Here is a 15,385-nt window from a genome sequence, read left to right on the forward strand (position 1 = left end):
CAAATTCAACAGAAACACATACAATGATCACGAGTCTATCTCTACCCATCTGTTTTCATATGCAGGGTAGTTTAATTGGTAAAACAATTTCCCCGGTTAGGAGTTAGCTACGGGTTCGAGTCCCGTCTCTGCGGTAACATTTTCGCGGTTTTCATTACATCATTGTGTTCACATGTCGGTTTTCCAATCTGTTTCCCCGTTAGATACTGATCATAATAAAAAATAATGTTACTGAAGATTGCTTATGTACCCCCTACATGACTGGTTTGGCCGTCTACTGATAATGACTACCGATTGAAATAGTTTTGGGGCCAGTCTATAAAATATTTTATGTTTATTGTTTCGCCGGTTTAAGTGACTATACGAGGTCTGTTTAAAAAGTACCCGGAATTCTCATTTTTCTAAAAAAATATTTATTTATTCGTCTACATCTATATGGTCCCCTTCAAAGTAATCCCCCCTAGATATAATACACTTATGCCAGCGTTTTTTTCCAGTCTTCGAAACACCCCTGATAGTCACTTTTTGTAATGCTCTGTAGCACTCTCAGCGATTCTGCCTTTATCTCTTCAATCGATGAAAAACGCTGTCCTTTCATGGGTCTCTTCAACTTTGGGAACAGGAAAAAATCACACGGAGCGATATCTGGTGAATAAGGAGTGTGGGGCATGATTAAAGTCTTGTTTTTAGCCAAAAAATCACGAATAAGCAACGATGAATGAGCAGGTGCGTTATCGTGGTGCAAAACCCATGAATTGTTTTTCCATAAATCGGGGCGTTTTTTTCGAATTGCTTCACGCAAACGTCGCATTACTTCAAGGTAATACTCCTTATTGACGGTTTGACCTTTTTTCCACTTTTCCCACATTTTCATCGATTATTGATGTGCTGGGTCGACCAGAGCGTTCGTCGTCTTCAACGTCTTCGCGGCCATCTTGGAAACGCTTATACCACTCGTAAACACTTGTTTTTTTCATAGCAGACTCACCGTAGGCTCTCTGTAACATTTCGCACACTTGGTTACACTTTATTTCATTTTTCACGCAAAATTTAATACAAATTCTTTGACTCTTCAATTCTTCCATTGTTTAAACTAACAAAAATCGCCGAGCTCAAAAAAACACGTCTACACCAGCCGCTACAAGACAGAATGTAGACAATGAATACAGCTGAAAATTTCACCATACATTAGGGACATATGTACCAACACAATAAAAAAAAATTTGACCACCGGACTCTCCAGACGCGCGCAATTAAAAAATTCCGGGAGTTTTTTGAACAGACCTCGCATACACCTTTTGACACACTTTATCCCATAATTCCGAAACCGGAATTCCGATCTGGATGAAATTCAGGAGTTCCGTATGAGATCACAAGACCCTCCATTTGAACTTTGTTAAATTCGGTTACACCATGAAAGTGAGGAAGTAATTTGGAATAGGGATTTATACTAGTCACCCTACAATTCCGGAACCAGAAGTCGGATCCAGATATGATTCAGAAAATAGCTACTATAACACACACCAACAACGTCAGTTTCGTTGGCTCACAATCTACAATTGTACCCACAGCAAATTCATACCCACCATTTTCAAATATCAGTTAGCAGTGCGCGCAGATAAAAGTTTTGTAACCATCATAAATACAGTTCAAGAAAATTCAATCTCGCTGATACAGATTGCATACCATTACTACAAAAAACTTCTTACCGTATGCAAAGAAACGAGCTCGACAAAGACGATAAGGCGATAAGTGAGTTCCCGAAATGCTTTTTTTATTATAACAATATGTCTTCTCTAACAACTAAATCTTAAAAAAAGGCGGGTGGGTAATGTCAGAGACATAACTGGATGTCGTGAATACGAAAACAACTGACATGTATGAATTATGCAAGCATTCCCCTTTTCACATTTTACGCAAAAACAAAGAAGGCTTCACTTGATCTAGATTACTGTGAATTTTACACAGCGAAACGTGCTGAAATCAAATCAAACAGTTCTAGATTTGCACTAAACTGAGGATATTTACCTTCGATTTGCGAGCAAGAAATCCTAATAGTTCTTTAGAAAACTTTTAGAGCCATTAGAACGGATGATTTTGTGTAATGCTTTTCGCCGCTGTTTTTTCACCAATGTAAATGACTGGCAGCTGTGACGTAATCGCTCTTGTCGGAAGCGAAACTAGCTTTGCAAACGACACAAAATACATCTGCTCGCAGTGGCGATAGAATCCAAACTAATCCAATTTTTGTTGAGAGGTTTGTTTTTACCTGATTACAGCCTTTTCACTAATGGGCGGTCCTAACAGCTATAAAAATAGCCGCATGCAGAATTTTAATGTCGATTATTTCATTTCGGATTTGCATAATTTATTGAAAGAAACTATCAACATGCTGTAGGGATTCGTTTCTAACATTAGGAAGGACCAAATTTAGGAACTCACTGCGATATTCACCACTTTTCGGAACATTTTTCTCGTACGATTTGTTGTACAGCAGCAGATATTTTGTTCTCTTTCTTAGAACGCGTTCTGATTGGCTGGTGTTGACATGGGTCAAATGAGACAGGTTTTTCAATAGTGTACTATTGAATTACTTCAATACTTTTGCTATACACGTTTAAGTTGAAAAATTTCGATTCTATTGGTAGATAGATTATATAAATCCTTTCACAGATCACTGAGCTATGAGCTTTAAAAATACGAGCAAAGCAAACGCGCCTTATGGATTATCCCCTTTTATACTCGTTTATACCAAACATTTAAGGAAAGTTTAATTTAGAATTATTTGAGATTATGTCACACAACTGATAATTTTATCATAAAATTGTGATCATATTTCCGATGGCGTGTAGCAAAAATTATGTTGATTCGATAGATACAACAAGAGATATTCACGATCAAAAACTTATCACTCTCTCAGAGGGTAAATTTTGAAAAAGCACCCCATAGTAAAGTAAGTCGTATTCACGACAAAACTTAACTTCCGTAGTTTTCCCTTGAACAAGGTCACCAAAAGCGGCCGAAACGTCGGGCAAATTTAAAAAAATCGTTTGCCTCACTTTTTAGGCTGAGAAAAGCCGTTCATTACTATACTATAATTCAGAAATTTTGTATGGGACAATTATACCTTTCATTTGAATCTAAGTGTTGTGACAGTCGGTTCAGGTTCGTCTCTAACAAAAGTTAGTGCACCTATTTAAATTTTTTCGCATATCACCCAGTAATTCCGGAACCGAAAGTCGGACTCAAATAATATTCAGGAACTTTGTATGAGAGTCAGCAGTCATTTTTATGTAGGCATCACCAATATGGAGAAGCATGAGAATCGCTATAGGTCGAAAACAGTTCTCTTTGGGATGAATACATGTTTGGCACGGGTTCAAGTGAAGCTTCTTTTCCCCATTCACTCATTTTCTTGGATTTTGAGAAGCTTTCATATTGCACCAAAATTGTAAGAAACGGTTCTGACAGAAAACGATGATCGTTTCATCTTCGATTAATCAGGGTACTAGCAATACAATTTGAATTGTCGCTAAGCAGACGTTTAGGTTTACTCTTCATAACGAAATGCAGATGGCTCGGATATAAACTTTTATATTCAGATATTTACTGATTAGTCGAATCCATAGTTTTAGGTTAGTAACGGACTGTTATAGTAAAGATAAACTGAAGATGGAATGTTCCATGCTTTTTCATGTACTGTTCAATCCCTCGATGAGCTCGGTTCACCTTCAGTTACAGTTAAATGATTTGTTGAATTGAAACAGTAATAGTCGCAATATATGCTGTAACTATGACGATGTTTGTTTTCATATTGAAAACAACTCGAGTTGAAATATACATGAAAGCAAACAATTTTGCATCACATTCCGCGGCTCATTGAATTTGCATTTAAAGAAGTAATTTATTAAATTTAACTAACCTTAATACCTTGATTAAAAAGTTCCCTTTAAATATTCAGAAAATTAAAAATACAACATTATTCATCAAAATCGATATTGTCCCCTTGTCCCTTGTCCTCATCGACTACAATAAACTTATGCCAGCGTTTGATCCAATCCTCGAAACATTTTTCATATTTAGTTTATAAGAGCCATCTGCGATTTTTCCATAATCTCATTTCGGGTGCTGAAATGCGTTCAGTGGAGCGGTTTCTTGAGTCGACCGAATAGGAAAAAGTCGCAGGGAGTCAAATCAGGTGAATTTGGAGGTTGCTGGATGGTATTCGTTTCGTTTTTAGCCAAATGTTCTCGGATTACGATGACATTGTGTGACGGTGCGTTATCGTGATGCAAGATCCATGAGTTGTTTGCCCACAAATCTGGTATTTTTCGACGAATCTGGTCTCAAAACGTCCAAATAATACTCCTTGTAGACGGTCTGGCCTTGTGGAAGGAATTCATGATACACAACACCCTTGTAATTAATGAAAACTGTGAGGATTGCCTTCTTCACTCTTCTAACATTTGCAATTTCGTCACACCATTGATATCGTGTTTTTTATGCAAAACTTAATGCAAACTCGTTGTTGCTAATTCAATTCCATTTTGAAAATTGTACAAAATCGAGGACACGCACAATGCAGATGTACTCAATACAACGTAATCTTTTCAAATGTCCAGGTGAAAACTTGATAGAATATCAATGATAGATGTGGCCACTTAAAAAAAAATCTAATCGAGTGATTGAGAGCGCCACATGGTGTTAATTCTAGGAACGTTTTGATCAAGGAACCATCGTAAGGAATGATTTTAACAATAGTTATGTAGTCCTGCTACAATAATTCGAGCAACCCCATAAAGCAGTTTTTTTTAGTTTTTTGCTTCTTTGGTGCCGTTTGGTACTGATTTTGGTTTTCAATCACTCTAATAATACGCAGTAATACTCATCAAGACACTTCCAGAAAAACGACGAGGTCATGTTTCGACTCATTGAGCCTTCTCAGATCGCTTCGAAGCACCCGTGTCGGCATCCATTTATTCTCGATTACTTATGGCATATAGATCTAGGATTCATCATCATCATCATCATCATTCATCATCAAAAGACGCTAAAACTTCTCTCGATTTCGCATAATCATAGCCAAACACGCTTCCAAATAGCACTCGCGTTCGTATTTTTCTTCCATAGTCGGCATGCGTTATTAAAATAACTACAGAAATCTGGAAATAAAAGCCGGGTCTAATTAAACGATATAATATGAATAATAATAATAATAATAATAATAATAATAATAATTATAATAATAATAATAATAATAATAATAATAATAATAATAATAATAATAATAATAATAATAATAATAATAATCATAATAATAATAATAATAATAATAATAATAATAATAATAACCAGGTCCGTACCCAGGATTTCCTTTTGGCAGGGGCCCACAAATAAGAAATAATGCATCTAACTGATGATTTACTCACATATTTAGGATTGGACAATGAGCGATTTCTATAAGTCAAAGGGAAGGGATCGATTTTTTTTATTTCTTTTGTCATACAGTCCCATAGTTCGGGTTCGATTTCTGGTTCCGGAAAAACTGAGTGATGAGTATGAAAACCTTCAATTTCAACGGTGTATTCTTATTAGTCACGATGTAAGAAGGGACAAATATTTTCAGACTATTCAGTAAGCTCTTCGAGGTTTGCAATATTTGTTGATTATTTATCGAATAGATGGCCGAGCCGATTTTTACAAATATATCTTCAATCCATGATCCTATTTAATTTCATCGCGTCAACTTCCGTGTCTGGATCAGAAATGCCAGACCTGCAGATTTGTTTGTGAATCAGCAGATTTATAAAATAAGCTGTAGACATGCTTCAGTTGCAGACTTTTGAAAATCACGTTTTTTGTAGACGTTTTTATAAATTTTCAGATTTTTTAAATTGCTGCGGTCTTTTTTTTGTTCGTTATACCAATTCCGTGCATCATTCTTTGAAGCAAACTTGGAATCCGCATACTTTTTTTTAGAGTTTACAGATTTTTCTACCCTGCGTAAATATATTCAAATTTTTACTTTGCATCTCTGATTTGGATATACAGGGTTAAGAGTATGAAAATTTCAATTCGTCATTGGGAGTGACGTGCGACAACAGAAAAATCTTCTTGGTAGCACTCAAAAACTCCAAAACGGAGCTCACATAAATTTCTCAGAGATTACTAGGACGATTTGCACAAAGGTAAAAATGGATTCTGATGAATGGTCTTATGGTTTCATAGACTTGTATGCTGTTTCAACCGAATTCGGCTTCCGATTTCGGAACAGGTTCCAGAAGCGGCGGTCAGAATTCCAAAATGAAGCTCACACCTTTTCTTTTTTCGAGGTAGTCCACGAAAAGTATACCGATACAAACCCAAAGAACCGACTTCAGAACCATTCTTCTCAATTTAACCTCCCTAAGCCGCTTTGGAGCACTCGTGCCGACTCGATCGGTTAATCATTCTGTTCTCTGGCGTATAATAATGGATCTAGACTTCGTCAACAGTAACCAACCGACACCATCATCATCATCAGCATAGGCGAACATGCTTCCGAAGTGTGCTCGCGTTCATATTTTCAATCCTGAGTATGCAAGTGCTGCATCCAACGGCAGAACATCTGTTTTATTCGCAGAATCTTACTAAAACTATGATATGTTTGCTCAGTACTAATCTTCATGGCATTTTCTGGTCATCCAGTACCATTTCCTGTAATTTTGACATTGATTGTAATCACTGTGACTTTTGAGCTTCGAAAAAAAATACGGAATTTAATGAGGAACGTTCGCAAGAAGGTGCTCCAGCTAGTCTACAATGCACTATGGTGCGAAACGGGAAATTAGCGTGACAAAATTATTTTCACTATTAAATATTAGTTTTTTGTAGTTGGTGTCTTCACAAAAGCTATTTGTAATCAAATGACGCTCCTTTTGATGAAAAAATTACTAGGGTGGTCCTCATTTAGATTGAAATCTGAAATATAACTTTCTTAATTGAACTCAAAAATGATTTTGTTGTCAAATGAAGTTGTAGGAAATTTTATTGCGAGCATTTTTGTTGAAAAAGCACCTCTCTAGCTCTTCATTTGATCGAGTCACATCAATTTTCCCGAGTAAAAGTAGGGTGGCTCCTGAAAAATTACTTTTTTAGTTCTAAATTTTTTGTGAAACGTTCCACCGAAAAGTTGTCTTCAGAAGAGTTGTTGGACTAATCATTGCGCATAATTTTGCTTAATAAAGATTTTTCATATGAGCTACCAGTAAAAAGTTATGATTGTTTTTTCATCAAAAACTAGACAAGCTTCAAATATCAATATTCATTAGATGCCAGATCGATAAAATTGTATCCTATGCGGTTCCTGAAAGGTCATAATATAAGTAAAAATTTAAGAGAAAATTGGAAGGGTGTTATTTTTTTAAATTATTTAAATTAGTTTTAAAAATACCTTCAAAAAACTCAAAAACATTGTATAACTTTTAAACGCCTTATCGTATCAACAAAATTTCTTCAGCAAAATAATACTATCAAATTAGTTCTACAAATGTTCAATACATTGTCCTTTCGAGAAATGAGACACACAAAAACTATTCATAATCTACATACCACCCTAGTAACTTTTTTCATCAAAATGAGCGCCATTTGATTACAAACAACTTTTGTGAAGACACCTACACCTGTGACTACAAAAAACTAATATTTAATAGTGAAAATATTTTTGTCACGCTAATTTTCCGTTTCGGACCACTGTGCAATGGCTAAGTAGCAAATGTTGAGAATAAAATTCTGTTGTTGTAGTATAATATTATCAGTATATCGAATAAAATTTGAATATCTAACACTTGTGAATTATTTACAGCGAAATCAGAGTGCGTCCATACTCTCTGGGACAGTCTTTATTTAGGCATTAGCCCTCTTAAAAACAAAATGCAGAACCAGAGATGCCATTTATACAGATTTATCTGTATTGTATAGATTTTTGCGTTCGCATACTAATTTAAATCAGATTACAGATTTTATACAGATTTTCTTAATTTAATACAGATTTGTCATAGGTCATAAAAAGTGAGAAGTAAAAAGTTAGACTTTTCCTTTGAGTATCTGTTAGTATTTGATTGCAAAATACTTTAAAAAGTATTCTTTGAAAGTTTATTGATCAACGGACAAATCACATGTTAAAATGGAAAGCTTTTGTGCAAATATTTGATGATGAACACTGATAAACATTTATATTGAAATTGTCAACCAATTTGAACTGATTCATTTTATTAGTTAAAAAAGATAGAGCAGATACATATTTTCTATGAAAATATCTGGCATCTCTGTGCACAACCGATGAAACACACACATTTAACAGTGTTATGGTGACGTATAGCGGAAAGAAACCAGTGCTACTAGATTTGGCACAATGGTTATTTCATTTAACGTGTGTATTTAACACGCTTTTTCAGATAATATTCGAAGCCGAAACAGTTTTATTGAAATATGAACATAAACAATACAATCCGCCATATATATATTTTTTTAACTAGCGGTTATTTCGACATTGGTAACCTTAATGTTAACGGTTTGTTGTCAGATACTCAGTTTGGCTTCCGTAGAAATAAAGGGACGAATGATTGCCTTACATTACTTTCGTCTGACATCCAAATTACCTTCGCTCAAAAGCAACAAATGGCTCCTGTATTTTTAGACATTAAAGGAGCATTTGATTCAGTTTCCATTGATGTTCTTTCAGACAAGCTCCACCAACATGAACTCCCAGCGGTTATAAATAATTATTTGCACAACCTTTTGTCAGAGAAACGCATGCATTTTTCACATGGTGATTTGGCAACAATTAGAATTAGCTACATGGCTCTCCCGCAAGGCTCATGCCTCAGTCCGCTCCTCTATAATTTTTACGTGAATGACATTGACAGCGGTCTAGTAACCCCCTGCACACTAAGACAATTGGCAGATGATGGCGTGGTTTCAGTTACTGGACCCAAAGCTGTTGATTTGCATAAACCATTGCAAGATACCTTAGATAACTTGTCCGTTTGGGCTGTTCATCTGGGTATCGAATTCTCTGCGGAGAAAACAGAGTTAGTCGTCTTTTCAAGAAAGCATGATCCCGCGTAGCTTCAGCTCTATATGTTGAGAAGAATGATCCAACAGGTTTTAACTTTTAAATACTTCGGGGTGTATTTCGATTCCAAATGCACGTGGGGAGGACACATTAGGTATCTGATAACGAAATGCCAACAAAGAGTAAATTTTCTTCGAACAATAACAGGATCTTGGTGGGGTGCTCATCCGCAAGATCTAATAAAATTGTATCAAACAACGATACTCCGAGTGATGGAATATGGATGCGTTTGCGTATATATTATTAAACTTGAGCGAATTCAGTACCGTTGTTTGCGAATTGCCTTAGGCTGCATGCATTCGACACATACAATGAGTCTTGAAGTTCTGGCGGGAGTTCTTCCATTAAAAGATCGATTTTGGGAGCTTTCATCACGCCTGCTAATAAGATGTGAGGTGCTGAATCCCATGGTAATTAATAATTTCGAACGACTAGTCGAGCTTCGATCTCAAACAAAATTCATGACAGTATATTTTAATCACATGTCACAGGAAATCAACCCATCAAGATATATTCCTATCCGTGTCAGCATCCTAGGTGCCCCTGTCTCAACTTTATTTTTCGATACATCCATGCAGCGCAAAGTGCGTGGAATCCCGGATCATCTACGCTCGACGGAAATCCCAAAAATATTTTCAAGTAAGTTCAGGCATATTGACTCTGAGAAAATGTTTTACACGGACGGATCGCGAATTGAAGAAGCGACCGGGTTTGGTATGTTCAACAATAATGTTTCGGCCTCATTTAGGCTTCAAGAACCTGCATCTGTTTATATAGCAGAGTTAGCAGCAGTTCATTATAGTTTGAGTGTAATCGTCACATTATCTCCAAACCATTATTTCCTCTTCACAGATAGTCTGAGTGCAATTGAAGCCATTCGCTCAAACATGACTGGCAAGACTGAACCGTTTTTCTGGGCAAAATAAAACAGTGCCTGAACGACATATTAAACAATAATTATTTAATCACTATAGTCTGGGTCCCGGCTCATTGCTCCATTCCTGGCAATGAAAGAGCCGATATTTTAGCCAAACGTGGTGCTATTGAGGGTGAAATTTATGAGAGACCGATTGCTTTCAACGAATTCTATAGCTCGTCTCGCCAAAGAACACTTGCCAGCTGGCAAGCTTCTTGGGATAAAGATGATCTGGGTCGGTGGATGCACTCAATTATTCCGAAAATATCGACAAAGGCATGGTTCAGGGGACTGGATGTGAGTAGGGATTTCATTCGTGTGATGTCCAGACTCATGTTCAATCACTACACGTTAGACGCACATCTCCTTCGAATTGGGCTCTCCGAGACTAATCATTGTGCTTGTGGCGAAGGTTATCGGGATATTGATCATGTCGTTTGGACATGCGTGGAGTATCGTGATGTCAGATCTCAACTAATAAATTATTTGCGTACCCAAGGTAGACTATCAAATGTCCCAGTTCGAGACATTCTTGCTTGTCGTGACCTTCCATACATGAAACTTATTTATCATTTCATAAAGAAAATTGGAGTCTAAATTTAATAAAGGCCCCTTTTAAGACTTAGTTCTGATCCCAGCTGCATCCATGAGTTCAACCAATATCTAAATTAGAATAGAAATTATGTAATGATACAAACAAACTCGAAACAGTTTATGAAATTATCAACAAAATGTCTGAAAATAACAGCTTATTTTATAATTTATAGAAATTAATCGTTTAGTTCAAATAGTATTTCTTAGTAGATTTCATAATTAATGACGAGTTACCTAAGATGATATTTAAGTAATAAGAGGAATATGTTTTAATAAATTCAAATCGTTGTGACTATGTTAGAATTAAAATAGGATAAGAATTTTATGTAAAAGTGATGCTACGGCGAAGAAAAACTTATGTAAACTGCCTAAGAAATAAACGTATTTATGAGAAAAAACCTTAATGTCACTTCTGATTTGACAGAAACTTAGTTTTATCCTTACGCTGATCGAAAATGGTTATGTATACCCGGGTAGAAGTGATTTGCAAACCAATACCAAATTCTGTTATTAAAATCAAACATCTCAATGGTAGAAATTAACATTATTTAGTTTGAAATAAGAGTTAAAATATCAAAAATCATAACAAAGCCTGCATGAGAAAATAGCAACAAAATAAAAAATTCTGTCATTGTAATATCAAACCAAGAGCAAAATATTTATAGAAGATGAATTTGTTAATTATTTTATATTCTAGCATTGAGAATAGAGTAATATCTTAAGTATTTCTCTTATCTGATTCTGATGCAGTTTATTCAATGGTATTTTATTTGAAGATAGAACTACTGGATCAATTTACATAATGAAATTGAAATAGCTCATCAATAACGAAATAAGATATTATAACTAATTCTGATGTTGAACAGATATTGTACAATGTCTTGATCCCTTGATAAAATATCACGAAAATATCAAGTATCGCTATGACAACACAGAAACATCAAGCCAAGATATGATGGTAAAATTTGTTATTATTTTGACCTTTGTTTGCTATTTACACCTACCCGGGTACTCTTGAGGAACGCGTAAAAATAGTGCAGTTTTACTTTGAAAATCAGCTTGAAGAAGACGCCGATTTTTGCCAAAAAATCATCTTCTCGGATGAGGCACATTTTCATCTCGGCGGGTATGTTAATAAGCAAAATTCGTGCAGCCATAGCTGAAATAAAGCTGCATACAATCGAAAATGTACTAAAAAACTGGACTGACCGTATGGCGTACTGCAAGGCCAGTCGAGGCAGCCATTTGAATGAAATTATATTCCACAATTAACCGGAAGGATTGTACTTTAATATGAAAAAATAAAGTTTGAAATCGGATGAACCGTTTGTTTTTTATTGCATGTTTAAATAAAAAAGTTACATGGCGGACCCTTAGATTCTGGTTAGACACAAGCACATTTCGGATAAAATCATATATACACTGGTTGGATATATCAAAAGTTTAGTTTAATAAAGAACCAATCGTTTTGTTTCGTATTCTGGATTTGTGTGCACGTTCATCCTTTTCCCGTTCTTTTAAAGATATCCTAGAAGTACTCGAAAAACAACAAAATTTCAATGATCATTCGGAATTAATTTAATTTTGAAAAATTGTAAAGTGCATAGAATTATCTCAATTGATAAGAAATAACAGTGGAATAAAGCAGTGGAAATTTTTGTACAACCCGCAAACACATTAACCCATCAGACCTCCTTGTTTTTTCACCTGCATGTCGATATTGAAACAACTTTTCCCCTGAAAATAAAAAAAACAAAAATCGCGATTTAGTAGTGAATCCCTGTACCGTGGCTGCGAACCCTTACATTATCGTGCTCAATTTGACAATCAACATTAATTTTCCCTTCTGCCACCATCAGGTGCCGTTTGTACTTCTCCAAACTATACGCCTGGCTCTCGTTTGTCTTGATTTCTTCGGCTTTCACTGGACATTTGTCCGGAACACCGAACATGCTCATAATTTCGGCCGCATCCTTATTGTTCTTTGAATCGTCCATACTAGCGCACAGATCGATCTTCTCATTCACAACCGGTACTCCGTTTTTGGACACTGTCACCACCATCTGGAAAGTTGAGAAAGGGCAATCAAAATAATTCGCCCGTTTTCCAAAATTTAGCCTAAACTAAATACATTAGCAGTTTTGAATCCAATCGTTTTCACCGTCGATTTGGAAGTAACCTTACAATCCTCAGTCAATTTCACCATAGATTTCGGATCAATCGTTATTACTTGACCGTCGCCTCCACAATTTTCAATCCGATCGATAATCAATTCATAACCTCCGTTCTGAAAAATTAATTCAGCAAATTATGCTCGAAAACTACTCCGGTATTGGTGGGAAATTTCTTACACAAGCACTGCTCAACAAAAATTTAACAGCGAGAATCAAAACAACACGACTGATGATACCGAAAGCCATTTTCAAGGTTTCCAACGGGTTGATATTGCTTAACGAGTTGAACTATTTGCGTTATGCTGCGCGATGAACTGTTTTATAGCGACAATAAAAATATTTGCATGTCGATAGATCACTGTTTCCGGAACTTCCGGTTTGATGTATCTTAGTGCTGTAGTTTTTATAGGTGGACTATGTCTGTATGTACAGCAATGGAAGGAAGTTGGTGATATGACACGATTTAAATTAGTGATTGAATGTTTCCGCCAAAGATTACGCGTAATGTTACGGTGATGATTAATGAAGTTACGTTGAATTTATAGTTACACATATATAGTGGAATATTTTCATAAATAAAATCTTAAAGAAAAATATAAATTTCCTTTGAAATGTTGTTGTTGTACTTATTGTAAAAATCATTTTTTAATCAACAAAAACGTCATAGAGGACTCAAAAACAAACAGAAAAACGTATAACATTGTTTGTCTCAGAATCAACTGCAGAGTCTATTCTCAGGAATGACTCGATTTTTACATAAAATCAACACTGTAGCAGTATCTAATAAATAATGATAAATGCATAAAGTTCAAAGAAATGAAGACGCAAAAGCCCCCGTTTACAACACGGAGAAAATCCATTCCCGGTATCAAGATTAAAAATCATGAAATATGCCATTTCATTTAATCAAGCCTGATATTCATGGTTTAAGGAGCAAAATGATTCATATCATGCACTATAACTCATCTCATATGAAAATTTTCATGATATAATTCATTTAGCTCATAAAATTCATGACTATGACTATTCTTCAATAAAATATCAATCTCTTAAATATTTACTTGAATAAGATATTTTCTATTTTTTTTTATAAGATAGAAAAGAAATTATTTGGTTCCAAATAACAGATAGATTGTGAAATCTTCAGAAGGAACTCCGAAATTGTTTCGGTTTGAAAAACTTTGAAGCTGAGGTCCGATAAAAGTCTCTTTATCGGCATTAGTCCACGACTTGTAATTCCCGAAGAGTGGTCTGAAGAACACACCATGGAACACTAATTTTCACAGATAGTTTCGATCGAAAAATAAGAACTCGAAATTTTAAAATATAAATTTATATCAAACGACTCGTAGAATTTCATTCGGACTCGTGTTTCAGTTTAAGAGCTAAAGGACAATGAATTAATTTTTGAAACTCAGTGTAAATCACTGCAACAACACTAAGCAAACTAAAACTATTCGAAAACATAATTATTTGAAGATATTGAAAGAAAACTAAATTCAAATAATGAAAACATACCCGAAAAAGCTCTTGAAACCTTTGTTTATACCCATCTCCCTCCTGACTATCAGGAAATAAATCTCAGAACTGAGTTTATATTTCAACAGCATGTCTTTTTAGATCTGTATCTTTGACAATGAACTGAAATCTGGAAATGGCGGGTAAATTCATTTCACAATCATTAGAGATAAAAAACAAATACCCGAAACCCGACCTGAACCCGACAAGTATTATTAGTAATTTTCGTCGGATTTCGGGACTGTTTTCGGGTTCGGGCACGGGTAAAGATTATATATTTTTTAATCGGATACGGGTCGAGTTAGGATTTGGAAAAAAAAATTTCGGGTTCGGGTCGCGTCGGGTAAAAGTTTTTTAGTATCCATCGGGTACGGATCGGGTTCGGGTTTGGAAAAATTCTTACCCCACCATCTCTAACAAGCATGGCTACCACAATTAAAGCAGCACTTTCAGGAGAAAAATCTGTAAATGTTTCGGGGTATAAACAAACTCTACTAAAATTCAGTGCTCAAGTTTGTCTGAAAAATCTATAAAATAGTGAATAATCTGTATATGTGGCAACCCTGTCCCCAAGAAATACGATTGACAATAAAGGCAGTTTTTCGATTCCCCTGGTCGAGAACCTTTCGAGTAGAGACGATTTCTCTACGAGTATTTGTACCCGAAACACGACCCGAACTCGACGGTTATTGGTCGAGTTCGGGTACAGAAAAAGATATGTTTTTCGGGTCGGGTCGGGTACTTTATTCGGGTATGGGTAAAGATTTTATTTTTTTATCGGGTACAGGTTTGGAAGAAAAATTTATTTCGGGTTGTGGCGGGTACGGGTTGTTTACAGTTTTATATTTTGGATCAGGTACGGGTTTGTACCTACCCGACCATCTATACTTTCGAGTCGGAAGAGCCAAAAACGATATTTCAAAAATTTCAAACTGTTTGAAGAGCTACAAAATATTTTCCTAAAACAGTAAATAGTACTTGAATAAATAGTTTTTTTTTTAAATAACTGATTATTTCCAGATGGCTCATAGCGGATGTAGTAACAATTTGTGTGAGCGGGATTTAGTA

The 15,385-nt window shown here is 35.5% G+C and overlaps 1 protein-coding gene across 1 annotated transcript; it reads right to left on the reverse strand.

The window, feature by feature from the left end:
- Nucleotides 1-12,062: 12,062 nt before the first annotated feature.
- LOC131427062 (uncharacterized) lies at nt 12,063-13,078 on the reverse strand. Its single transcript, XM_058589960.1, has 4 exons — nt 12,977-13,078; nt 12,757-12,912; nt 12,431-12,688; nt 12,063-12,362 (listed from the first exon to the last, which is right to left on the reverse strand). The coding sequence occupies exons 1-4, from the start codon at nt 13,043-13,045 to the stop codon at nt 12,303-12,305; spliced, it is 543 nt and encodes a 180-aa protein (XP_058445943.1). The 5' UTR covers nt 13,046-13,078; the 3' UTR covers nt 12,063-12,302.
- Nucleotides 13,079-15,385: the final 2,307 nt, after the last annotated feature.

The sequence above is a fragment of the Malaya genurostris genome, chromosome 2 (genome assembly GCF_030247185.1).
Source record: "Malaya genurostris strain Urasoe2022 chromosome 2, Malgen_1.1, whole genome shotgun sequence".
NCBI classification, from domain to species: Eukaryota; Metazoa; Arthropoda; class Insecta; order Diptera; family Culicidae; genus Malaya; species Malaya genurostris.